Raw genomic sequence first — 27,211 nt, forward strand, 5'->3', positions numbered from 1 at the left:
TGTCCGCGTATCGGGTGGGATGAGCCGGTACGAACCTGTGGCGTGGCGTGGATCTAATGATCGCTTTGAACTGCTACCGGCACACGCGGATGCTCCCGGAGCAGCAGCAGTTCGGGAGGAGAGTCAATGGTCAAGCCCGGGTTGTGGCCAATGTGCACGATCCAGGTGTGGGCAGCCGAGGAGCACCTACCGGGATAAGCCACAGCGAAGTCCGCAAGGAAGTCGTGCAGGGAATAATCATGGCGCGACGTGGGATTATTTAACTTCTTTCGGGACTCTTGATGAGTGAACTTTTCGAGAATGGTCTGTGCGGCGATTGAAAGTATTCTCCTCCGCTCCGCTGTTGTGTCATACATCTGCGTAATTAATTCTACTCTGTTCCTTTGCTCAACAAACACTGTTCATCCTGTGGTAATGAAAGTCACTGACCACTTTAGCCGTGTTTATTTTGGAAGTGATTAATGCCAAAGTACATCCAGATTGGATCGCTTAGCACCCTCTGAGAGTCGCTCCGAGCTTCCACTAGACCTCTGTTTTAAAGCAAAGATGGTTTGTTTTGCGCAAAGTTTTGTTGCGGCATACTTCTATCCTGCGCACAACGATTACTCCACAGCATCCAGTTTGTCTTTAAGAAGTTTGTTTAGGCACATGGACGTGGTACGTGGTCTAGGGAACACTTTAATAGCTTCGGCATGAATCATTCCCCCCATATGTGGTACGATTTGGTTAGGTTCTTTCCTACCTGGCGCCTTCTCTTTTCGTTCCCGCCGATCGAGTTGGTAGAACGTTTTCCGTGTGGTGTGTTGTGCAAAATTGATTCTTTGGCATGAGATGCAAAGACGAGGCAACGGGATAGGACCAGCGCGGGATTTGATCATTCGAGCGCACCATGTCCATTCGTCTGTTGTTCTCCATCGAAAAGCTCAATGAACTCCGGTTACGTGTTCTCTCGCCCGGACTTTCCTGGAGCTCGTATGGCGCAGATCTATTTGGAAGCACATAAAATTGTTATTTCGTTTCGATCCAGCGCGTTGTTCCGTGGGTCCATTTCGTTGTTTTCCCCCTTCCGCTCTCTTTTCCACTTTTCGGCCGGTTCATCAGTCGGACTTTGCAGTTGACTTTGAGGAAATGGAAAATGAATGGTTCTGGTGCCGCTCAGCTTTCCTTCTACGTAATTATCCATTCCGTCAGCAGTATTTTCCCCATCACCTTCTCCTTTGCTTTTTACTTCGCGTGCCTTAACACTATCCGGGAAAGCTAATGGACTTTCGGAGATTCGGAGTGGAGGGCGCCAGATAATTGCAGGCTGTAGGTGTTCTGGGTGTTTGTTTGTTTGTTCTTTGGGAGAATCATCGAATCATTTCCGTAACGCAACTAAAACTGGCAGAGGAAGACGGCGTAGGAAATTCGTAAATAGATGCCTCCATCGTATTTAAATCTTAAATGTGGTTTCATGCAGGATGTCATAAATCTTCTTTTCGCACAATTTACGACATACTTTGTTTCCAACCTACGCGTTTTCTTACTCCATTCGTTTGATTCGCGTGGTGATGTTACAAAACCGCTTTTCAGTTGGTTGGTGTCCTTTTGAAGGTACGTTCTAGGGACTTTCGTGAACATCATACTCAGATATTCATAATTGTCAAACGCTTCGAAGATTCTGAAATTGAATTATTAATCGCTGTAGATTAAGAAATTGTGAGCATTTTTCGGTTCAGTTCCGGTTCGTGGTAATTTCACAGCTAAGCCTTCATATTAAATTGGCGTAAAATCGATGGCGATCGAACTAATTAACTTGTTTACAATGTCTTGACTTACCCTAAATACTTTCCGGGTTCGTCATCTGCCCACTAACAGAGGACACATTTGTTCAATGCACATGGAATGTCAATCAATAATCGTTTCGGCAAAACAAAAATGACATCCAAATTCACCAGCGCCATATTCTATTTGCTTTCCGGACAAAGTGATTCGATAAAAAAATAAAAGACCTAGATAACAAGGAGAAGAGTGCAAATCACGACACGAAACCATGTTTTAGATATACTTCCCCCACGTACACGTGGTGATAAGAGCGGAACGCAGCTAGAAACAGTTACTGGAATTTCCCATCCCAGTTAGTTGAAGCGGGAGGGATGTGGGAAATGTTATCGTTTACGTGAAAGACTGAGGAGAACTCGAATTACAGAAACGCATATTGCGAGATAGCGGTGGTCACACTTGATCGACCACAAACAGTTCCGCCATCGGGTCTGTCTGTTTCGGGAAGTCTACCAGATGGGGCGTATATCTGCTGTTTGTTATCAAAGTTCTGACCAAGTTGGCCAAGTTTTCTGACGGTTTGTTTGTGTGCTTTGGAGCGGCACTGTCGAACGAATCCCGATTTGGCGCACACAATCGATCAACAATCGGTTGCGTTTGGTGGACCTAGCCTGGAAGTCGGTGGACCTTCGAAATGACAGCCTGTCATTAGGCCTCAGTTAATGTGTGCGTGTGTGCCGTGCACAGTGCACACGCGACGCGCGCGCCCCGATATCGATTGATTGACACAACTGGAGCTCTGTCCTGCGAGGAAGATGACGATTGTTTGCCCCGTTTAGGTCTGTTTATCGACTGTACCGTCGCCTGTTGTGGTCATCAAATGACAGTAAATGTCAATGTCAACCCGACCGCTGGCCAGTCGTGTGCCTGTGTGGCCTATAACTGAGGTGGGTTTATTTTTGGGTAAGGGTTGGGGATGCCTTTAACACCCGCAACCGACCACGGGGCAGTACGCACCGCACTCTCCAGCATCGTTAGCAAGCATGACGCGCCATGTTGCGCCGTGCAAACGGAAGAGTCAGGTCGGGCCACGAGTCGGCCGGCACGCAAATTGTGGGACGCACCCGGCGTGACATTTGTGAACTCACGATTTCTTCGGGTGGTCGGGATAATCGATTACTCGGGCTCCGCGTCCGTCCCGGTTCTGGTAGAGCACGGCGGGCCATCTGTCACTTGGAATCTGGTCGAAATACTTTTGCCCCACAGACCTAGACAATGCGTCCCGGTGACCCATAGAGAGAAGGCTTAGGTTGGAGGGACCTTTTTTCCTATGTGTGTCACAACGAACGAATCCCGTCAGGTTCTATGTAGTTAGCGTACCAAGCTCTCCAATCATCAGTGCGGACCAAAGTTCGGCGTAATTGAGTGCGGGGAAAAATATCTATTGCTCGGAGCTATATCGTTCCGAAATTATGGTGTCTCGGGAAATACGGCGACAGCAGAACAAAAAAAAAAGCAAAAACAAGCGACACTCGCGATACGATCATAAATTATCACGATCGAGCAGCCGTGAGCTTATTGTTCATCGGGACCGTCGTGTGCCGTACCACCGCCACGTTCCTGCCCGTACGTACCGGTTTGAGGTGCGCAATATCTCCCACATTGAGTTCTATCTTGAGCACAAAGTGTAGGTACCGAAAAATGGAGGATCGGATAATTCTCGCTGGGCAAAAAATAAATAAACCCAAAACTGTCCCAAAAGAAGGCGGTTGGTATCTCAATGTGGAAGCAAAGAAATATGACCAGAACGGGGTTTAAAGGAAAGGCAAAATTGAGCCCAAGATTTTGGCATTACACCACTTAGTCGGCGGAAAGTGTACGGTTCGTGCCGATCGCACGGGGCCGGGGACACGATTTACCCGGTGCTTGAGCAGCGCGCCTGCAAGCATTGAAATTATGAGTCGGATCGCTGGTTCTAGTTAGAGCGCTCTCTGTTTTTCCCCCTATTTCGCATGTACAAATTGTAAAAGGGCACCATTTGGCGGCGGTCCTGCCGCGGAGGTCGGTCTGGTTTAAATAAATTTATTTATTAAACCGTCCCGCACGGTCTGGCGCTAACCTTATGACCTTTTGTGTGCTGAACGCTAACGATCGATCGATCGGTTTTGCTGCTTAACCCCGATTTAGTCGCCGCTTGGTCGCTTGAGTAATCGATAGCTCAATTGGGAAATGGGCCGTATGAGGAAACGGCGGCTGTGTTGATGATGGATCACGTCGACTCCCCGACAGGGGACCGGCGCTGGGTCACCAGGTATTAATTTCTGATACCATTCCACCTCCACTGCAGGGATACGTTCGAGTAGTGACACCTAATCCTGGTAGTGACACCAAAGTTTCGCGTGTACTACACCCCGGTTGGCCTCCTGGTGGGTGCGTGTGCCAATATCTTTGAGCCACTTCGCAGCATGGTGAAATTCGTAATACAACACTCTCTTTCGACGGTGTCGTTGTGTACGCTGATACACTCTCCATTTCTCCATTTCCATCCACCATGGATGGGTTTGCGAAATAGTTCCGTTGCAGGAAAACTTACGCTTTTCTTCAGTGGCCCTGTCGAGTTCCGCGAGCCACTCGTGTAGGGTTAATGGTCGTCGTATGTCACTGACCACGGGCGGGGAGGAGGCATCGTTTGAACTCCAAAACGACGACGACAACGACTACCAAGCGAGCAGGCATGTAAGAAGTGCGCATCCAATTACGAACGTACGGTCTGTTTGTTGTACCTTCATGGACGCAAGAGTTTGTCACGGTGCGCCATTCACCTTCCCAGCGAGCGGCCCGGGTTTTGTCAGGAAGCCCAAAAGGAAGAGAAGGTGCACACACAGCGGTGTGACGTTCCTTCTGCGAAACCATGCCACCATGTGGAGAAGGTGGTTGGGTGAACCTTTTCCTTCCTGTGTGTATGGCTTGTTTTTTACAGTGGCGACCTCTGCTACTTACACCCGTTTTATCCTCGTTGGACACTGTTAATGCTCCATCAAAGCCGGAGTCAGAGTTCCCCATCAACGCACAAGATTTATGCCGCTGAAATGTATCCTGGACAATCGCGAATAAATTGTATGAAGTTTCGTGGAATTGCTTTGTTTTGGCAACTTGTCCTCTCGTAGCTGGAGTTCGCCTTCATTTCTGGAGTTGGTTGGAGCACAACACCATTTCCGAGTACTCCGCGCTGAACTCCGCAAGTGGATAGTACTCAATCCTGGTTTTGGTCGGTGGAGGGTTGTGAAAGTTGGCTGCAAACTGGCCGCGTGCTGGACTAACCAAGAAGCCTCTCCTCTCGGTTACACGCTGGTCAAAGGCCAACCTCATCCATTCATTCCACCCATGGACACATACAAACACCCGGTTCGAATGGCGACAGACAGGGGTTGGCAATCGGACCGATAGATCGACGAAGCGATAGAGTGCGCGATAGATTGATACATCCGATAGATATGCGGTGCTCGTGCGGTGAAATTGCTGAACTGTAAAAAGATCCATCAGCAAAACCAACGCTCAGGTTCGATGGTGGAAGGATCGCCACACGATGCGCCACGATGGTTGTTAGTGGCGCAACGGCGGATTCGGACCAAGACGTCGCGTGGTTGTTGTGGGCGATGGAGCAGCTGGTTTAGGAAAGGGTGCTTGCCACATTTCCTCCCCGTCCGGCTGAAGGACAAACGCTCGGGCTCACCTCTCGCGAGGTTGAAGGTGCGAGATGCTACCCGTGCCACCGGTTGCTTATCGCAATCGAAAGTGTGTGTGTTTTAGGTGGTGTATGCATGAAAGATGCGGCCATTGTTGTGAACCGGGAATTGCAGCAACGCTGAGCGGAGCAAAATTATTGGAGCGCGCAGGACGTGTCGGGCTGCCAAAAAGGAAGCGGCAGCAGGCGAAAGTGTCCGCCATGCTTTGCAAATGGCGGCGCCTGTGCCGTGCCAATTGGAGCGGTCAATTGGTGAGATGTAAATCTTTATCGCCATTGTTCAAGATTGTGTTGCAACGAAGGGTCGTTTTGGTCTGTTTCCTGGACACTCTTTTTTCGTGTGGAAGTATTTAGATGGTGTTCGTAAGGCGAACTTGTTTGCACAGTGGATTGGAGCCTCAGAATATATGTTGGAGCCTCAGAATATATGAAGTTGAGAGACGCACCCAACTGTTCTTAGTCAGTTTTCTGCTTCAGTTACATAATCGATTCTAGCTTGATCTCTGCCGATAGACACTCTGCATCAAGGGTGCTAATTGAGTCACAGAGATTTAAACCGTTAATTGGTCCACCGTGCAGCCCACTGTGGTGGTTCATTAGCGTTTAAACGCTTCGATCGTAAATCAATAAATCTTTCACATTCCACATGCGAGCCCGGGACGCAACATATCAGTGCTTCTCCGTTAAGCGGCGGAAAAGCATCTTCCGGATTGGCCAGGTTTTTCCCGGTTGGCAATCAAGTTCAATGTTGGGGCCGGTTGGCAGAAAAAAGGGCAACACTCGTCTTCATCAGGCGAGGGATTAGCTTTGCCCTGTCCAGGGTGTCGTTCGGTGCGTTGATGATGTTTCGCAGAAGCGTTTTCCCGTTTTTCGTACTGGAAAATGGAGATGTCGGTAGGCTTCTTTGATTGGATTTGAATAGCTTGGTTCCTCTACGGTATCGTGTTACCACTCTGGATAACAGTTTGAGTTGAACTTTTATAACAGTTCCATCGGAAACGCAACTGTAAATCGTTTCTAGGTCAAACATACGTGCAGTCACAAATTTGGGTTTGCTTCCGAGCCACCATTAATGTGTATTCATTTTTTCTATAATTTACCCTTTTGCTTTGGCAATAATCTTTTTCTTTCGCTCTGCCAAAGGATTATATAAAAAAGCGATCCTCTAATTTCAGAGTCGCGTAGGAAATGATCCCCAATTTGCGCTGTTCTTCCTTTATGTTTTCCCCCTCTCGTACTGTATTCTTTTGTCTTCAAAGCCCCGGCAGTCCGCCGTAAGAATTCTTGATTGCGTAATAATAGTCATCGCCTGGTGCCGCCGCAGTCTTCCGCTAGATCGTTGGATAATTTAACGTCAGCGTGTGCCGGATTTTTTTTGTTTTGTTTTCTGCCTTCGTTACTCGAGCATATGATCTTTCCGAAAAACGCCCAGTAAGACCGATCGCTCTTTTGGAACATAATGTAGAATTCACTACGCAATCGTTCATGCCTATGACTTGGAGTAAAGTAAATGCGTCATGCCAGGGAGTGGGAGTTCCCTTCGAAAAAACAATGTTGTTAAATTTTTCTACTAGGTCAGCCTGAGTTGTGAAATTGATAACGGCTGTTGACGTAGTGTATGCGTTTGGCTTTGCCGGCTTTTTAAAATAGTTTCGAGTGATTTTTCTCTACGTCACTCTCTTTTTCCCCAAAAGTGGGCTATCATCAATGAGTCGGGCATTAGTTTTCAGAGGATGAGTAGTGTTTTATGCCGATCTTGGGCTCGTTAACGGGACCAATTGAAATAGCTAGTTAACCCCAAACGCAGCATTAAAGCTTCAAAAGGTCGTACCGATGTTGGTGAACATGGGATTTGTTAATTGAGTACTTTAAGGACGGAATTTGGCCTTTAATGATAGATAGCTTAGGAGAGCAAAGTATGCACTAAACTTTTAAGATTTGTTTGGCAGTTTTCCCTAATTGATATAATTTTGTTTCTTTCCCCTTAATGTTGAAAAGATAAGTTAATGTGTTACTAGTCAAGTTTCTGCGCAAGGCCTAATTCAATCAGTCTCATTTACACTGATTTGATGATTTGATCTTAGTTACGCGATTCATTACGACACACCTTATCAACTTTATATCGCGAAAAGCGCTAGTCGGTGCTCGGAATTCCTGCGACATCTAGAATATTTCATCACGGATGTGTATGTGTCGCTGTTCAAGCTCGCCCGGCCGCTCCCCGACCGGAGAACATTCCCGGATTCAGGGCTTGGCAGTTGGCCTGGTCTGGTTCATGGCCTTCGCAGCAACCGAGGTAGAAGTCTTGCTTTATCTTTGCCTTTGATCGTGTTCATCCATCAGCCGGTAATCAGTCGTCGTCGATCGACTAGTTCGCTTCTTGTTTTACACCTTCACGGACACACGGTTCCGTCTGGCTCCGACCCAGCGTCTCTAGAGCGTTCCCCGTCCCGTTTCACGCCGCTTGCGTTGTTGATTCATTTTTCAAATTCCATCGGAAGTTAATCCATCAGAGTGCAGAACTTGTTAGACAGATCATCGCCATTCGTTGGAGGTTTGTTTTTATTTTCAGCTCGTTCCCTGACTATCAAACTAAATAAATTTCCTATCTCTTTCTTATAACCGAACGAAATGCTTCACGTGTTGTTGAAGATACGGATGCCGCCGAGAGAAGTCACCCTTGAAGATCGAAAGAATTTATTACTGTTCTTCGTTGGAAAAAAAATTATTCACTGACGCACCTTTTGACTTTCCTCGCCAACTGGTGATTAAAACTTTTCACAGAAAAAGTAGTAGTTATATCGCACATTAGCCACAAACAAGTATTCCCATGAAGATGTAAATGCATGCATAATTCACTCATGAAGGGTGTGAACACTGATCAGCTTGTGGGGATTAGAATACAAATTCCCACCTAAGTAAAACCATTTAAACAAACATTCGGGTGCTAGTTTCCACTTTCTTTCATATTCTCTTCCAGTCTCCCCCGGGGGGGTCAACGAATCGTTGCCAAATTTTCCCTGAACTGTAAACAAAAGAGATCAATCTTCACCCCGGGAGAGTGTGTGTATGTGAATTTTGTGGTGGAGGGAAGATAGGAGGAACATTAGTCATTATTAGAGTTCCTCATATTTCCCAGATGGTGGTGCATCTTTCATTCATCTATCATTGGAGCATGTTTATACTGTTGTTTTCGGTTTGTATATTGAGGAGCAGATTCTTTTCTGCTTTTGGTTTCCATCTCTAAATTGCGCTTCAATCGATGTTTTTTCTTGGTTTTGATACGCTGGTTTTAATTTCTCTTCCTCCGGACACGAGCGTGTGTGGGAATGTACGCGAAACACATAGGCGCTATTTTTAGCGCCGATTATGATGATGGAAAGGCCTAACGAAGTTTTTCACTTGGTTTTGCGCATCGCTAATGATATCGTTAAAATGCGTCTAACATAATTCGAGCCGGCACTGCTGGTGGTGTTTTTGATTTAAGTGAAAGAAGAAAAGAAACCTACGTCACATCATCGCAAAGTTGTTTGAATTAGGTTTTTTTTACTTTTCGATTCCACGAAGCACCATGAGGATGTAAAATGCTCTCTTTGGAGTGGACTCTTGTTTACGTCTGGTATGAAAGCTGGGAAGATACCGAAATGGAAACTGGTTTCTTTCAAATTATTTCAAGGTTATTCTAGAAGAGGTTAAGTGTCGATTCTATATGTTTGGATAATCTTTTTAGTTTCCAGATAATCTCATTGATATCTCCCTGCGAAACCTTCGATTTGATTGGTTGTCCAATCAGCTGGAGTGTCTAAGAGCTCTGCTAAAAACATGTGGCTCCAATTTCTCCGCCCTGGTTTCGTTCTAGTTTTACGGCCAATTTCCACTGATCAATTTCCCACGAGCAATCGGTCTAACACGGCCTAACGAAATTAAATTGCCAACAACAAACCAAACCCGCTCCCGATACGCACGGCTGGGAGTTTCGTTTCTCTACTGAACTTACTGCCGATTCGCTAACGAACGCAAAGGGAGCCAAAAGCGATACAACTTTTTTTTCGGGCACGAAGGAAACGCAAAAAGGTAGTGATATAGTTGGTAAAAAACAGAATGGAACATACTAGGCAATGCTTAACACTTTCCTTGAGCTTGCCGAAACGCTTTCTCCGCTTTGCAGTAATGTCTGTGCTCTCCCAAGTCCGGAGAGCTAGTTGGTTCTTCCTTATAATCAGTTAAACGTTTAACCGACACAGTTTTTACCCACTGACCCACCGAAGAGTTTGTTTTTCTATCGTGGCTTTTGCTCTTTTCACTAATTTACCAACTCTCCTTTCGATCTACTTCCAGATACTGCTCAAACTGGGTGTCGTCGTGTTCAAGGCCCTAGACTTCAACCTGTCATCGACCGAAGACTGCCACATTTCGCACGAGCTGGAGGAGCTGATCGACTTCATGACGTCCGAAGGTAAGCTAGAGTATGTCGCACTGTGAGTTTGTTTGTGCGTTCAGTTAATGGATGTGCCGTGATAGTTTGAAGGCTGCCGATCGACAGGATGAGTGTGAGATGCTTTCTAGATGTTTGGTAGGTCAAGATCATCGAGTCCCCTGAAGAAGACTATGAGTCAAAACTAAGGGATAAGTCATGGGTCATAACAGAGGGATGAGTATGTTTTATACTCAGGAGTTGAGAATATTCATATGCGACTCGACATGGAACCGCTCTTTGGATTGTTTTATAGAAATCTTCAGTAAGGTTTATCAATATGCTATGATATTGTTATTCTACCCGAAATTTGGAATTGAAGTTCTTGGTAATATGTTGTACGACTGGTTCAGCATACGGTATTTTAAAATCCAATTTCATATGTTCAACTTAGTCGTGAGTCGTTGGTGGAGGTCAGCAATAACGCCCGGAGGGATCTTTTCTCTAGAGCTTCGCACAACCTTCAGAAGGAAGGGCCGCTTGGGACGACGAACGAAAGGAAACTGTAACGGCAGAGTAACACATACTTACCTTACTTAATGATCAACATGAGGAAAATAATTACGGTACAGCCAAGAATGAGATTCTTCGCGGATGTTTTCTTTCCGCCCGTTCCGGAGGTTGGGTTGGGTTCGTCGCTTACCGTGCGTTAGTGTCTTGCTTGCGTGATTTCTTTGTCGTACGCGCCGTGCTTCTTCGTGATCGCTTTTCCTCTTTTGTTTCCATTGCTTTTGCGTGCGAAAATCGTGGGAAAACTTCAGCCCCGTGTATTGGTCGACGCAAGAGCTGCACACATTACTGTTGATGTCCCTCCGCGTTGTTCAGCGTTCCGAAACGCGCGTCATCGGATGTGCGAATCGGGCTAGGCCGACCCGGGGTGGGTGGCTTCGCTCAAGTGGCACGCGATTTTCATTTTTTCTTTTTCGGACCATTCCGCACATTTGTGGAGGTGTCGGTGAATGTATGATACATATTTTCCGCAGCCCATAGATAACCACCAGATTGTCCTTCACACTCGGTGACAGCTTACGGGTGCGTGTGGCGTGCTCAGCTTTGTCGTCGTGCACGCATTCGGTCTAATCTTTGCTCTCGCAGGGGTTTTGGTCGGTAAAAAACAAGGGTTTCACATACACCATATTCACAGCCCATTTTCAATTTCCGACGACAGTGAATTGGTGAACCGTGGAGCGAAAGTTTTGTTTCAAATTCATTCTTTCGGGTTTTAATTACCTTTTCCTAGCTAGCGGGAACATACACTTGCTTAATGAATTCAGCGTCTCCCGGGGTGCGTGCGACAATCGTGAGCATTTTCACGCTTTCAATTGAAGGCCTGCACCGATTAAGCATTTTGTAGCAACAGGGCCCCCACACGATGGCATTTTCTTTTTTGTAAAAAGAAACGAAAACGACCGTTCGACGTGTTTCAATGTTTTGACGCTGGCAAAGGTGTCGTGAAGATTTTCCATAATTAACATAAGTGTTGTTTGTCTTACTGCATAAAAGAAGATCGGTGGTTACCTCCCACGACGATGGCTCGGTCGTGAATTTCATTGCCAACACAAACTGGAGAAACGTTACCTTCGTGAAGGACGGTATGAAATTTTCATGGCTAGTGAAAATTTCCGCCAACATTCGTGTTTAAGGTCGGTGCTCCCAAGTAGTTGTTTATCGCATTCAAAGAACTTCGTCTAGGTTATTTTCTTAACATTTTCTTTTATGCTAGCAGCTTTCAAAACATTCAGAATAAAATAGTTTAAAATAGTTTTATTGAAGACACACCAAAATTCAGAGCTTCTGAACGTTTAAAAAATATTTCTTAACTTCTAAAGTGATCCAACTCACAGTTCCCTGCCTTGCAACGGTGTTTGGCCTAAGGCACTCGAGTAAACTCCCAATCTACCGTCATTCCCATGTCCAAAGCTATCAGGCTGTCGGTAATATAACTATGTTGTACCGCGAGCCGAATAAAACACCCTGGAAACAACACCGAAAAAAGTAGTTTACCCCTTACGGGGCGTATCGAAATTGAGATAGGAACAGACATACTAATAGCAACCCGTTGGCCTTCAAGTGGTGGCATGATACAATGTTTAGTAATGAAAAGTATATATTTTAGCAAAAGAGAACCAAATCTGAGTATCCTTGATGCTGAACCGGGGGAACATATGGAGAAGAAATTAGCTTCTCGATTCAGACTTCTGCGCTCTGGGCCGGAATTTAATTTGAAAGAACTTTACCGCCGTTCCGCCATTTGACGTGAGCGTCACATTTGACTCACAGCTTCAATATGTCGCTCGACAAACGGTAGGCCTTTCAATCGGCTCCAATAAACCTGTTCTCTGCGGATTCGATAATATAGCCATCGTTAGCGTACAACAGCACGTACTCACGAGGAAGGAATTCCATCGATGGTCACGATCTTTTGGGGCACTGGACCACTGTTCAATTGACTTTTTCTTCCTTCTTTCCTTATTTTTGTTTGTTGGGGCGCGGTCAAGTGCTCATGGCGGGATTGGGCCGCTTATCTACCGGCTTAACTATAGGGTCGATTTAAGTTGGAATAATTTCACACTTTCGAAGCGCATAATAAATGTGTGGCCTTTCGAATGCAGAGCTGGCAAACGAAAAGGAAATAAATTGACCTAACCTTCATGTGATAATGGAACCCTCAGGGTGAGATCGATATTTCAGACGTCGTGTTTCCTTATACCGTCGGTACCTTATTTGGATAATGATGTTTTTTACCTGACGTGTACGTAGCCAACATATAACTTAAACATTTTATGGCTACAGTGCGGCAGGTAAAGAATTTTGACTTTCTGATACTGATATTTTGTGATAACCTTTTGGAGGTGCTTCTATAAACACCATATTTTTACGTGTTTTTTTGATTTAAATTATTCTGCCTAATTTTTTTTATGATGGCGAATTTGCATCCTCAAGGCCAGAATAATATTAAATAAAAAGGTGTGATGAGAAATCGGCAAAAAATACATCCATATATATGGTTACCGTGCACGAATGCAAGTTATTGCATGTCGTTTGCACGCAAAAAACACCGTCTTGAGGTGCAGTACGGATTTCAACAGTGTTGCTTTAGAACAGAACCGAGGGATAAAAAAAAAAAGAAAACGCGATGTAAAAGGGTAACAATAATAAATACATCAAGCTGACTGACTGACTGACCGAGAAATAAATATGCCATTGCTTCGCGCCCGTGGCCGCCTGCAGCCGTCCAACGTTTGCTGGGGCAAGCCCATCGCTGCGTCTGCACGAAACTTTGCAGGTTGCACACTACCACCCGCCGTAAAAACACCAGTGGAGTTGGCGGAGTTGCGAGGAAAAGCGTGCGAGTATTTTCCCTCTTGGTTGTCGCTGTTCGGTGGCCCAGCGAAGAAAAGTGCGGCCGATGCAGTTTTGCCAATTTTGTAGCATTTTGCGTGACGTACGCTAGAACACACAATCGAGAAGGGTGAAACGGGTTTGGCCCACAAAGAGTTCTACTGGAAAACGAAGCTTGCAAGTAAAGCCCTGAACGTTCGTCTCACAAAGCAGCGTTGAAGTCTCCAGCCCAGCGGTGGTGACTGCAACAGTGGTCGAGGTGGGATGTGTTCGCGAGTGAAAGAAAACTGTACCCGCTGAAAGCGCCCTCCCGCTGGGGTAGTTTTTCCTTCGCTAGCCACCCCACATTCGTTCGCTTCAGATGCCGTTTTATGAATGAGTCGTTGCTGAAACTGGAATGGAAAATAAGAGACACAACTAGGTGCATGTGCAAGGCGAACTGTTTTTCGCGTGCCTAGCGCCCTGGCCCGTCTCCCATCGGTACGAGTTTTCCCAAGGGTTAGTGAACTCGCCAACCGAAGGAGAACGTGTCATACACTTCGCTCAAGCGGCCTCAATGGCAGTTTGTTTCCATGGCGCACTTCGGTGCGCTCGCGCCTGGCGGACCCAAGAATGATTCACTGGAATTTGGAGCGTGGCTTTGACGACAATTTGCATACATTGCACAACACCACCACACATTTCGCTTTGCTAAATGTTCGCCATGCTTGCGGGTGTCGGTAGAACATGAAATGAAAAGTTGTTGGATTAAAATAAAGATAGAGCGGCAGTGAGCAGGGAGAGAGAGAGATGGGGAGAGTGATCCGTACCAAGCGCCAAACGATCGAGTGTTTGTGTGTATCACACCTATGATTTATAGTTTTTGGCAGGTTCTGCTGAACAAGACAAGAACGTGTCGTGCACCGAATGATAATCGGTCTCTCGGTCGCTCGTGTGTCGCAAGATGTGGTTTCCATCTCCCAAGTGTCTTGCTTCATACTGTCAACCCAGGACTCGTCTCGTTTCTTCTCGCCACCACTAGCTCGCCTTGGCGTGGGAGGGCGATTGATTGATCATTTAATGGTTGGCTATAAAACCGGGCAGCAGGCAACACCTTAACACGATGCAACGGGCGGTGCCGGTGTTTCTGTTTTCCAGGGAGGGGTTTATTGTGGCAATCATTATTAAATTCAGCCTAGTAATTGATAGATATTGTGTGTCATGATTGCCTGGCACCTATTAAACGTAATTCCCGTCAAATAAACCAATGTAATGATTTTTATGTTATGTTATTAGATGTTTCATACTATTGATCGTGAAAACATTGTTTTCTTGCAGCTATCGTTTGTTATTCAAAATAGTTATCAAATTTAAGATTTTGTTATGTTTCAAAAGAGAGACGGCCGCAAATGTTATTTTTGAAATCCATAATAGAAATTTCTTTCAATTACCAGATAGCGTAACTTTGTAGGCGATATCATATCTTAAATGCCCTAGCTGAGTGAAAATTATCCATTAGATACGATCTTCAGCATCCGTTAGATTTTAGATAGCCCTTTATCTTTCCCCATTTTTATTCTCCCTATTTGGTGTTTCGCGTTCTGAAACGTTCTTATTTATGTATTCAATGGGTTCTATTCATCCAGAATCGCCCAAATGGGTGTTTTGAAATTCTTTTATGTTCATGCAATGTTGCTCTGGCATTTATGTAAACTTGATTTGAAATGCACTCAAGTGTACCTTTGGTCCAGCTGATGGTTGCGCTTCCAGTCGATTAGGGTGAGGTAAATAAACACTTCGTGGAACACTTTAGGAGGGAAAAATGCCAGGACAGGTTGAATAACATTATACGGCGTGTTCTAGCTTCTTGAGGGTTGTTAAAATACTCGACCCTTTGTCTATTGAAACGCGAGAAGAAAAATATTTCTGTTGTTGATTAAATATAATGCTCGCTTATTAATGCTGCTGGGCGATAGTGTGTACATTTGTCCCTCGTTAGTTGAAGGTGAGTTTCTTTGGCTGAGGGGTGGCGGTTACCGACTCTTTTTTTTTAAACCACACGCCTCCTGCTTTGCTTGGCTTTGGTTTTGGTTTTCGATCGTCCGAAACGCACGCGCTGCTCCGTACGGCGTTGGTCCTCCAGCTGTGCGGGGTTGTAACATAAATAATGCATTAGTGCTGTTAGCTCATACCCCCGATGCCCCCCCAGCTTCCATTAGACCAATTGGACTCCGCCGAAACTGCGCAGTTATGTGCTGCGATAGAGTTTGAAATGAAGAAAACGAAACAAAAAATCATCAGCTCCTTCGGAACACACTCATGGCCATCAAGAAATTTTTCGTAGCAATTTCTAATCCCCTCTGCGATGCTCACCCGCACCCCCGCAAGTGCTCGGATGAAGCAGGAAAGACCCCCAAGACTAAGGAATGTTACGCGCCCGTCGTCGTTATCTGCCCATTTTCAAATCAACGACCAACGGTCACTGGCGATAGGCAGCGTATAATATCGGCGTCGTATAGCGGGCAGCATGCGCTTCATGACACAAAATATGGGATCATTTATTAACATTATCGCCCTCCGACACGCGGTGAAAAACGGTTTCCTCTTTCTCCGTCTGCTTGTGTGTGTGTGTGTGTGTGTGAGTTTATTTTTGTGCAAAAAGAAATCCAACGCCAAGGGAGTTGGCGGCAGGTTTTCTATCTGCAACTAGTACCGGAGGCAGGGAGTGGTTTAGCGCATCGGGCAAGATGGAAAGACAACATAAAACCTGCGGGTGAGCAGTTTTCTCGGTGTCAGGTTCTATTATTTATCTGGAGAAGGAAAAAGCGAAAAGCGAAGAAATGGCAATGAAAACGTACCGGATAATAAATTCGATCCCTTTCAGCCAATAAACGCGACATAAGCGATCGTTAGATGGCGATAACAATAAATGCAATCGTTAGCAAACAACGATTTATTTCAAAATTTTCCTTGTGGTGCGGGGAAAGCTGGTGTTTTTCTTTGTGTGACAATTATTTTCTTTGGATAAATTTAAAAAAAAGGTTCATGATCGATAAAATAGTGCAGAATAGAATTCAGCTTCAGTTCTTTGGTAAATACTTGCGAGTTTAGCTAGAATTCTAAAACTGTAGAATACTTGCAAGTTTAGCTAACATAAACTCTTTAAAAATTTTAGAAAAAATTTATGAGAATGACTTTCCACACTCAAGGTTTTGGATTTTCTTACGTTAGAACCGAAAACATCTTATCTAAACAACGATTAATCATGAACGGTTGGACAAACACAATCTTCACAATCGATTACTTTCGAAAAAAGAAATTAGAGCTCGGAGCCAAAGAAAGTAAGCTCACGTGTTCACATGCGTTATCTCTAGTTAGTGCATAAGAATGGAGTATGATCGATCGTATAACTGTTAGACCAATTCATCTGTTCACAATAGATCTCGATGCTTTTGTTCAAGTTCTGTTGCACGATTTGTTCATCCAGTTTATCAACGCACGACTTCTTCAGGTGATCGGAATCATGTACCCAAAGTTAAAGAAGCAAAGTCTCCCTCCAATGCTGACGGACGTTGTTTTTTATCTTCTACATTTCTCGTTCTTTTGCTCCCTTCCGCAGACAACGATGACGAAGGCATCGAGCGTGACTCGGAGGAAGCCGAGGAAGACCTGGCGACGGTGGACGGCGACGACTGTGGCTTACGGACGTCGCTGGATGTGGTAAGCGTGTCCGCGAACGGTTGCGGCGGCGAACGAAAGCATCTCGAAACCAAAGAACTGGATCACGTGCTAGAGGTAAGTCTTCTGCTCCATCAATTTCATCTTCAGCAACATCATCATCATCACCATCGCCATCTTCTCAGTGACTTCTTAAAAGCGGGAGAGCGCGATCGCTCCTCCCGAAAAGGAAAGATGGAATTGTGCATGATGCTTTACTTGCTTTCCAACTCCGCGCTTTCCGTTGATTGAACGACGTGAATGCCTTTCGCTGGGACTTTTCGGGACTCCAGCTTTTGTTATCGACGACGGGGAGGGCGTTTGGGACGCCCTTCGTGCCGTAGAATGGAACGTGCGTTCGGATCAGGGTGGACACAAAAGGAGCGCTCTAAATTGTATGAAAATTGGTCGCGCATCCGAGGAGCCAGATACATGGCCAGGTGAAAGCATTGTAAGTCTCATGGTCATGTCCACGGAAGCGCACATTTGGTTAGAAAGGAAAAACGCTTTCCTTCTCTTCCGTTGGAGTTTTAAAATGTATCTCTCCTTGTTCGACCTCCTTGCTACCATAAACGTGTCGGAATGTACGATTAATTACGTGTATAATGTACCTACGCTTCAATATCTTCTGCCATGCGAAAGTCCTAGCTCCCAACGCCCCGAGTCAAAAGCTGCCGGCTTGCGTTGTTTGTATTTCGCGTTCCACTTCTTTCCAATGTCTTGTCCTAATCTGATCTATGAAACTGTAGGCATGTTTAGTCAGCTTCCTCTGGGATGTAAGACGATCATGTCTATCATTGTCCCACGAATAAAGACATGGGCAACGGTTAGATGGATGCTCAATCTAGTTTCATTTTCCGTAGAATCTTACATCTTATAGGCTGTCTTTGGTGGAGTAAACTTTAAGGTAACGTCAGGAAGAAAGCGGGAGAGATCAAGAACTAAAAGTGCTCCATCATTATCGATCACGAGACCGGATCACGTATCGGTCTAAAGTGTATTGAACTTATGCTTTAGAAACTGGTGAACTTTTATCTGATTATTTATTTTTGGTTTACGTTGACTAGGTTTTGTCGATGTGTTGTGCTTTTTGGAAAACTGAGTGATTGCCTTTGTACATGGTATTATTGGTTCCGCAAGGAAAGATTCCGCTTGTTTATTTTCAAACTGTGAAAAATTCTCCCTCCGCACACCGATTATATTTTCCACTTGCCTGCAGTTAAACCTCGCACGAGACTCTACGATAGCAAGTAGAAATTTATGACCTGTGAAAACCGTTCACTTTTTCCAATGAAAATCCCGATTGGAATCACCCGTTGGCTAGAAACGGGCCCGCTTGTTTCTATCCTCCGGGGTTGACGTAAAAGTTCTCTCATTAACTTCCAGAAAAGCGAAGCGAACGACTTGTGCACTCCTAACGATGAGCACGGTTCCGAAGCGATGATTTTACGATCGCCAATTGACAGCGCGGTGCAGGGAGAAAGAAAACGCAAAAACATTAGAAGCAGTATCGATCAGGAAAAACCCGTAGCGTGGAAAACAGTTTTTTCGTTCGATCCCGCGCGTGTGTACATGTTTTGAAGAGTAGGGTGGCTTTTTTTTTGGTGTGTGAACTTCATTCGTCAAAGTGGTAAAGTTGCCGCGGAAGTGATTAAAATCCGTTTCTCAGCCGTTTAACGTCCGTGTACGGTTACCTTTTTTTCGTCACTCCACGAAGTCACTCCATTTTCTCAGCTCCGCATGGTGAGGGGTGGAGAAATCGGAGTAGAGTGAAGAGGGTGCGGAGGGTCGAGTCCTTCTTTTCGACAGCCACATTCCGAGACAGCTAATTGGTTTTCTGCTGCTCGAAGGTTGCGCCTTCGTTTGTCTTAAGCGTGACGGGATCTTCCTCTCGCGGTGGACAAAGTTTTCACTTCTAAACACACTTTTTCTCCTCACGTTTGGGGCAGCTGCTTGGGCAGGCAGAAGAAGGAGAAGGTGGAAAAGTGAATGGTTTCCGGGCGTAAAGTAAGGAGGCCGTACGGGGAGTGTAGAAGAAGTTTAGTTTGTGCTCCAGCAACAAATTTCTGCCACCGGGTAAAAGGTGGGAAACTCATGAGGAACTCTAGGTACTTTTTTTTACTCTCTGTAATCATTGGTGGTGAATGTAATAAGAAACAAGTGTACGTAATAAATAGCTTCCCTTAAGTTGTAGTTCCTGTCGCAAATGCATTTTGAGATGATGATCTTCTGCTATGTTCCCATGCTTGAACATATGCCGATCAATTGAAATCGTTCTTTACGTGAAAACCAAAGTTGTCCAACATTTCTTACATACATAGTAAATATTAGTACTCTAAACATCCAAATCCTTGACACTCCTTCCCAAAATATTCGGTCTACTCATCATCCTCATCTCTTACGCAATGCCAAGTAAGGCCCCAATTCGCGTTGGGATTTAGTCAACATGATTTCTAATGACATTTACCTTGAGCAAGACAGCACACACAGCGCACTTAATGATTTTGGTGATAATATCTTACTTCAGTATCGCATCACATTGTTTGGGCTACGCAAACCGAAGCTCCCCAGCCGAGGAATATGGGAGTTAATGAGTGGAAAAGTATTGTACAACTCCTGCGACTGTATAGGTTTAGGTTGAATGAAAACGAAATGCTTCAAAGGAAGTAGAAGGCCGTACGACTTGTCCATGAGCAACACCATGCTTGGTTTCCTACTCCTTCCATGTGTCTTTTGATCTCGTGCCCATCTGCCACCATTTGGTAGTGTTGCTTCAGCTACGATTAAGCTGTTTCACATGTCTATCCGAAAGGAGTACCTCAAGTTCAAGCTTCAGTCCGTTGGAAAAGGCGATGCGATGGGGTTGCCCTTCCACGTATCTCTTTCTTCGTTTTCGACCCCCCTTCTTTTGATGGCCCTTGGATGGTGTACAATCCTTGCACAGATTATGCCTTTATGCTAATGAGCAGTATAGAGCGCTACGGTGGGCAAGTATTTTATGCAATACGCATGCAAACAATCGAATCGCTACGAGAGGGTGTTACATGAAGAAGAAAGGCGCCCATGCTGATGGTTTACAGCGAAAGAGTGGTGGTTGAGTGGTGGAACATTCTTTTCATTCTTTCTTTCTCCCAGCTCACTATTACCGGCGAGCATAACGAACACATAATGAACCGTTTCCACCGCCTTTTGCGCGAGATGCTGTGCGGAAACAGCCGAAAACGGAACCCAAAAACCCGCGATAATGAGCTGCCGACTTGTCGGAAAGCCGGCGGCTTTGGTTGCAGGCGCCTTGATCCTTCCGTCCGTCGGACAACAATGAAATCAAATCAACCGACTTCTTTTTTCGCGTTCCACTCGGCTGGCCTGGTCGGGCTTGGAAAAAGTGAAAGTGAAAATTCCGCAAAATTGTGTTCTTCTGTTCGGATGGCACAGCAGATGCCGGATAGTGGCTGCCGAGAGCAATAAGATGTACACCTACTGTTTCTACTTCTTTAGTATTGGGCGAAATAACATCTCCGGATGCACTATTGTGTTTGGAAGCTCTATTTCACTTCCGTCGAGACGCTTTAGCCATATTACGTCAGCCAAAAACGGATGATCACTTCCGACGTTGGTGTGGCCTTGAACCAGGCACGGATCGGACAAAAAAGAAATGACACAAACTTAGTCATTTATATCAACGCCAGTGGGCCTTTAAATGGCCCTCCAAAAGTCGAGTTACAGTGCGAAGGTGGTCCCGCCGTTGCATTTGATCTTGTGCTCCGAAGGCGTCGGCTTTTGTTCGTTTGTCTCAAGCAACATCTCAGCGCCTTTTGGGGGCGTCCTCTGGATGACGAAGAATTTTGCACACAGCTCAGTACTCTTTCCCGTTTCTGTGACTATGTTTGGCTTCCGAGCACCGGTAAATTACCGTATGGGTACGCATTGTTTATTATGACACCGCAGTGACACCTTAAGCGAAGCCGGCCGGTTCTTCTTAGGAGCTCGGGGTGGGCGATCTAGCTCTGTACCAGGAACTCGCGTTGTACGGCCAGCGAACGTTGGATCCCTGTTCCGGATCTTTCGCCAGCTGCTTGAGCGGCAGAAGAATGGAACAACCCCTTCTGGTGGGATACAATTGTTACCGACAACCGACCCCCCCTGTTCCCGAATTCCGATCCGCAACCATGCGTGAAGAGACGGTTGTTTGCAGTTGTAGTTTTACCCTGGCTCCCCTGGGTGTTGATTTAGATGTTCCCAATGCTAACTTCGCGGTGCCCTTCTTAATGCAAGTGTCACAAGCAAGTTGCTTTATTTGCTCGAAGAAATATGTTACCAATGCTCCAGAATGTGCTCCGTTCTCCGATTATCTGTGGCTTGATAAATGTGTGAAAGAACTAACGGTTTCTGCTCAAGATGGAACATGTTACGAACTACACACTTTGTTTGGACAAATTCTTAACGAGCTGTATCGCTGTATGTGTCTTGCACTATTTTATTCCGACCTAGTTACATCACAAACGGGGTAAAACCTGAATGGTTGTTCAAGAAAACTGTCCTTCTTTTTGTATTCTGATCATTACTTTTATCTATATATTCTATTTTAGAACAGTGCACCACTTAATGCATAGTACATATTTATGAGTGTTAAGATTAGATAATTGATTAGCATTCATATGTATTCCTGATGTTTGCAAATGAAGAACTCTGTAACGATTTATTTAAAAACATTTTAGGAATAACGTAACACAAAATGAAGATTTAGAACTAGTAAAGTCATGATTGTAAAGGTAATACACTCAACTAATAACCACAAAGTGGTGAACAATTAAACAAACCTAACATCTTACCATCTCAAGGAGCGTATATTTACACAGGGTCGGCTATTCTGGTGTCTGGTGTATCTATCGCAGTAGTTGCAATAAATGCGAATCAGGCCAGTTGAGGTCGGTCGGAGGGTGGTTTTTGAAAGTGTATTAATTACAACCACTGCTGCTCGTGCAGTAGTGTCCGGTACCACTCCTTGGTGCATGACGTGAACGGCGGTGCGTCCATTCGTAACGATGGGCCAGTCAAGAACCGCACGCTGAAGGGAAAGTGAGTCCGGCGCCACCGTTCGAGAACCGTGGACGACGAGGTTCTAGTTTTGTTGATAGCTGTATCGTTTTGCGATTATAGTTGGTATGCGGAAATTGTGCTTGGATACGCGGCGACAGTGATTTACCGGTATCGGCATTGAACTTGCTTGTTTGTGGGAATTGCTTTCTAATTTTTCTCAACCCAGAGAATCTCACAAGCTATCCTATCTTTTAGGGTTATAAGGGAAAAATCGGTTTATGTACATATTTAGATGGATAGAAAGTGTCCATACACGGGATGCGGTGAATATCTTGCATCTCTCCCTCGGAAGAGCATCGTTCATCTCCGCTATTTCCTCCATCTTGCGCCCAATGCACTCACTGCAAAACGGCAATTGCTGACCTACTTGTTTGGAAGACGTAACCTTTGGCATCAATAGCGGCAATTGAGTCGTCAACGAAACCACCTTACAGCGGGAACGATTTTGCATCTCTCCGGCGGCGTTCAGCGATTTTACTGCGCAGTGAAAGCCCAACGGGGGGAATACTTCATCATTCTAATGAACGAGGGCAGTGAAGGAACTCGCCTAGCTTTGACGTTGGCTTAGGAGTGCCATCAAAGGTACAGCATGCATATGCTGGGTCGGCTTAAGTACTTAATGAGAACAAATTACTCATAAATTCCCCATCGAACGTCCGGAACCGAGCACCGATCTTGCTTAACGTAAGCGTGTGTTGACCTCCTCCTCCTTCTTGAACTCTTGCGTCGGTCTCCAGGGCTATTTCGCTTGTGCGCCACAGACTCTCCGTTCTTTGCTTTTGAAGTACCGTTTGCGAACTCCTTGAATATGACTCGGGACAGTATTGCTATCGTCTAGTGAAGATTAATTGCCAAGAAGTAGTTTATTCTTCCGGTATTTTGATGGCCTTTGATCGAAAAGCAGGTTACGGAGAGATTCGATGAGCTGACCCAAAATCTTTACTACACTCCACTGTTCATCTTTGTGGATTGTTTTTGCGCTATTTTGTTGCAAATGCTTCCCGCAAGTCACCAGTGGCCCAGCATCCGGAGAAAAGTTGCGCCCGGCTCTGGTTGGATCTGGTTTGCCTTCCATCGCCTCCCGATGGGGAAGATCAAGTCATAAACTTTCCCCTAATTCGATCATACACAAATCGGTGGCGACCGTTTGCTGCGGGTTGCGCAGATTTCACTCTATCGATCTAGCGTCCGATGATGGATGGAACGAACGATCAGAAGTAGGTCCCACCGGCCTTTAGGTAGGGAAATGTCGGGGGTACAACCACACACAAAAACCTAATGAAGATATCGCCGATCGTCGTTTCAAAAGTAGAACACATTCTCGCAGCTATTAGAGAATTATGTTTTCGGAGGTCAGCGGATTGAGCAGGATTATCCGCTTTTAGTTTAACTTCTGCATAAACACACACTCACATATTATGACTGGAAGGTTGTGTGGCCCATTTTTACGCCCCTGATCTAGTTCACGGCGGACGCGAAGGCACCCTTTTTCTGGCGTATGGGTAACCTTCCTAAAAATCTTGATTACTTCACCCGCGGCCGGCTTTCCGGCGTACTTTTGGAGCGCGCGAGCAAATGGGTGAAAACTCCGGTAGCTGATCGGATCGGATTTTTATGGGTAATAATTTAAAATTAGCATAATTTAATGATCACACCAAGCGCGCGGGTCCGGTACTGCGCTGGCCAAAATCTCCCTTCGCGCAGATCTCTCCCGGAATCGCCGGTGGCCGGGTGCAAAGCCGCACCGTTCGTACGAACAGAAGACGAAACCAAAAAAAAACTGGAAGCTCTGGCTCTTTAGGCAAGGTTTAGGAGTTTTCGGTCCCTGGTATTAGTTTTTTATTAAATTGCTTTCATCCGTGTCGAGTGTTATTTTCGGAAGATTTACAACCGGGCGTCTCTTCGTCGACGCATCCGCGGGCCGCCGCTGACCGTGTCTCTCGCTTTCTTTGCTCTAGATGGTCACCTTTCGGGGGATAAATCTTAGCGTGGTGAGGTTTATACCATCCAACATCAGAGATATACCGCAGCCTTCTGGATGAAGCTTATTATTTGTTGTTCAGAGTAGGAGCTTAAATTCTTTTGGATAAAAAATACTCAAACACTGCTGGCTACTTATTGGTGACTATACAGCAAGGGATATTCCACTGGCGTTAGGCTTTGGCGTTGGAATAAATCTGCGCTGCAGGCGTTCGATATTTGGTGGATTTTCATATTTATGGAAATTTGTCTTCCGTGACTTTTTTTTGCTTTTGTTTTGCTTTTCACAGCGTTCGTCGACCGGATACACTAACGAGATAAATATTAATCAAGCGATCAGATTAAATTCGATCATGCTCGAGATGGGCGCCCTTCAAGGTTGATTTAAATGTTTTATCGATTCGAACTTTTGATTTATAAAACCGGCCGGGACTGCCGGGCTACCAAAGTTTCCTGCATAGTGAGGTTATGTTTGTCAAATTGTTAATGAAATATCACGTCGGTTTGGTCCGGATATTGGTTCTTCAAAGGTACTGCAAAATATTTTTCTAGTTCTGGCTCAATGAAGTGACGATATGGTAAGCCAAAAAGAACTGTTTCGTAACGAAACAAGTTTTGAGTAATGGGATCCGGTTAGAATTCTGAGAATCAATTTTTGGGTAAATCGATTTTGGTTCGATTCCAGTTCCGGGATACGAAGCATCTGGATCCAGGATTGGGATCAAGAGCTAGAACCCGGACTTACGTTCCTTGAGATCGAAATCTAGATTCAGATCTCTTTAGATACAGATCTAGAATCCAGATCCTTTGGGATTTGTATCTGACCTTTGGAAAATCCTTTGAGATCTAAGTCATCTGTCACTATTTTCAGCAGAGATTCGCATCGGATTCAGAGTATCGATCCCATGTTAGGTCTGAATCAGCTCGATCGAGCTTTTAGTTAGGTGGTTTTCCACTTTTTTCCGAGCAATGGAGCTTTTTCATGCCGGTAGAAAAGGTAAAGAAAAACTGCCCTCCAACTGACAACTGTGTCACGAATTTTCCATCCGACGTCTGATTTCCGTTCCGTTACTTCCGTTTCTACCTGCCTGTTGGGACTGCTTTGCATGGAAACAGTATTTCGTAACCCTAAACGCGAAGAATGAAGGGGTAGTGCGACGAAAAAAGCAATTTTCCCCGAAATGAAAAATCAAATTTTCTCCCGAGAAAAAATTCACATAAAAGAAAAGAATCGCTTCGGTTCCGTTCCGATAACGCTAAGCTGTGTGACGAAGCTGCAGTTTCGAGTGAGTTACGAGTGGTGGTGTTTTTATTTCTTCTTCCTTTTCTTTAACTTCTCTTCACGGGCAATCTTTTGTGTGGAGACAATTTTGTCGAAAATTCCGTTTTCTTTCCCGCTGGCATAAACGGGTGGTGGTGTGCCGTATGATCCGGGAAGGTTGTGTGACTGTTGTGGCGCCTCCACCACAAGTCCGCCTCTCCCCGGGGTGCGGAAAGCAATGATCAAATGATGGGATGTTTTTATTTTTCGCGTTTCTTCTGATTTGTGTATTTTTTTCGTATTTCTGTTGGTTTTCCAAAACGGTTCTCTACCCCGGTTTTGACTCGTGCGCCATCGCAGCGCAACGTAACCGAAAATGGGAAATTACCTGGGTTTGATTTAAATTACTCAATCGTTCCGGACGGCACCTCCTCTGTACTGTGCTCCACCCTCCCCATCCGCCTCTCTCCTCTTCGTTAACGGATGGGAGACGCCCCCGGGAACGGGAGACACCTTAACTCAACACCCCAAAAATTCACGCTCTATTCTCAACGCAACCCCAAACCTACCACCCGTGGGCGGGGTTGGTGGCGGGGGCGCATTCAAGGTCTTTCGGACACTGGAAAAAAAAACAAAAAGTAAGGAAGGAAGGAGGAAGAAAAAACCCTCGACTTCCTGGAGTGTCATTGCGCTTGGCGTTCCGTTTCACGCGTGGCCACGCACCTTGGGGGTGCGGATCGGTTTTGCGCCACCGATGGATCGCCACTGGCCCGCCGCGTCATTACCTCACCACCGCCCCTACCCCCCGCACTGCTGGAATCTCCTACGCGATTGTCTTTGAATGGAGTTGCGGCTGTAATTTAAAACGCTCCCGACCTAAGACGACTGGTACCGTTTTTGGGCATTTTCTTGTGCCCTCCGTACCCTTCCCTCCCTCCCACCACCTCACTGGTGGTTGTTTTTCACTCCAGCCTAGCGGTGGTCTTGCGCCTCAAAGTTCTGGACGAGTGATTTCGGCATTCACGTCGGCGCGCTGGTCATTGATGTGGTTTGATTGGCGGTTTTGGGGCCGTCTGTTTCAGTTACACTCTGTCTGTACTTTGATGGGTGGGTTTGGGGAGGAGGCGTGTGTGCGGCGCCGTTAGCAAATCTGCCCTCCACTCTGACCGGTACTTTGTTTCATCGAACGGAATCGTTTTGTTTGCAACTGCCTGTAATTTGTTGGTTTAAATGTCTGTTTTTGTCGAACATGCGAAGTGCTCTATTTTACAGCTTAGTTTTTCGTCAGTGTCGGTGGTGGTAACGGTTTACCGGCGGATCTGTGTCACAATGAATGTTGGATAGTGATGGAAAAAATCCAATCCCAAAGTAAATGACTGCACCAAACCTCGTTCGTATTGTACTTACCCGAGGAAGCAAGAGAAACAGAATCAGTTAGAGCAAAAACACGGCAAACAACTGTATTTGAATATCATTGTTCTTCGGGTGGGTTTTCCAAATGCATTGGTTAGGGCTATCCATGTCATTTCAAGCCTTACCAGTCGAAAACAATTCAGTCACACGGTATTATGGCTTGTTCAAATATTTGTGTGTTGGTTAGCATTTATTGTTGTTCAAAAATAACTAAAATGTTTCTTATGAAAAGAATTAATCACTTTTTCGTTAAAATTTTTTGTATTCTCCTTAAAAATGTGATATGTTAAAATCTACCTTCGCCTTTCACCGTTTTGTGGCGTTTGTGTTATCTGGTTTTATTTGGTCATCTTTACCCAACTTATCTATGAACTTACCGAATTTGGTGAGAAAATGAATTCTTTTCGGGACGGAAAAAAATTGCGGTCTGCTCTCTCCC

At 45.4% G+C, this 27,211-nt stretch overlaps 1 protein-coding gene across 3 annotated transcripts in view; it reads left to right on the forward strand.

Annotated features, from left to right (window-relative positions):
* Positions 1–27,211, forward strand: part of LOC131266544 (protein spire) — a 126,855-nt gene that overhangs the window by 51,675 nt on the left and 47,969 nt on the right. For all 3 annotated transcript variants that reach the window (XM_058269109.1, XM_058269110.1, XM_058269111.1), the window contains exons 3-4: positions 9,845–9,962; positions 16,921–17,096. In XM_058269109.1, the coding sequence (XP_058125092.1) occupies positions 9,845–9,962; positions 16,921–17,096 (294 nt within the window). The remainder of the gene's footprint in view (positions 1–9,844; positions 9,963–16,920; positions 17,097–27,211) is intronic.

Source organism: Anopheles coustani, chromosome 2, assembly GCF_943734705.1.
Source record: "Anopheles coustani chromosome 2, idAnoCousDA_361_x.2, whole genome shotgun sequence".
NCBI classification, from domain to species: domain Eukaryota; kingdom Metazoa; phylum Arthropoda; class Insecta; order Diptera; family Culicidae; genus Anopheles; species Anopheles coustani.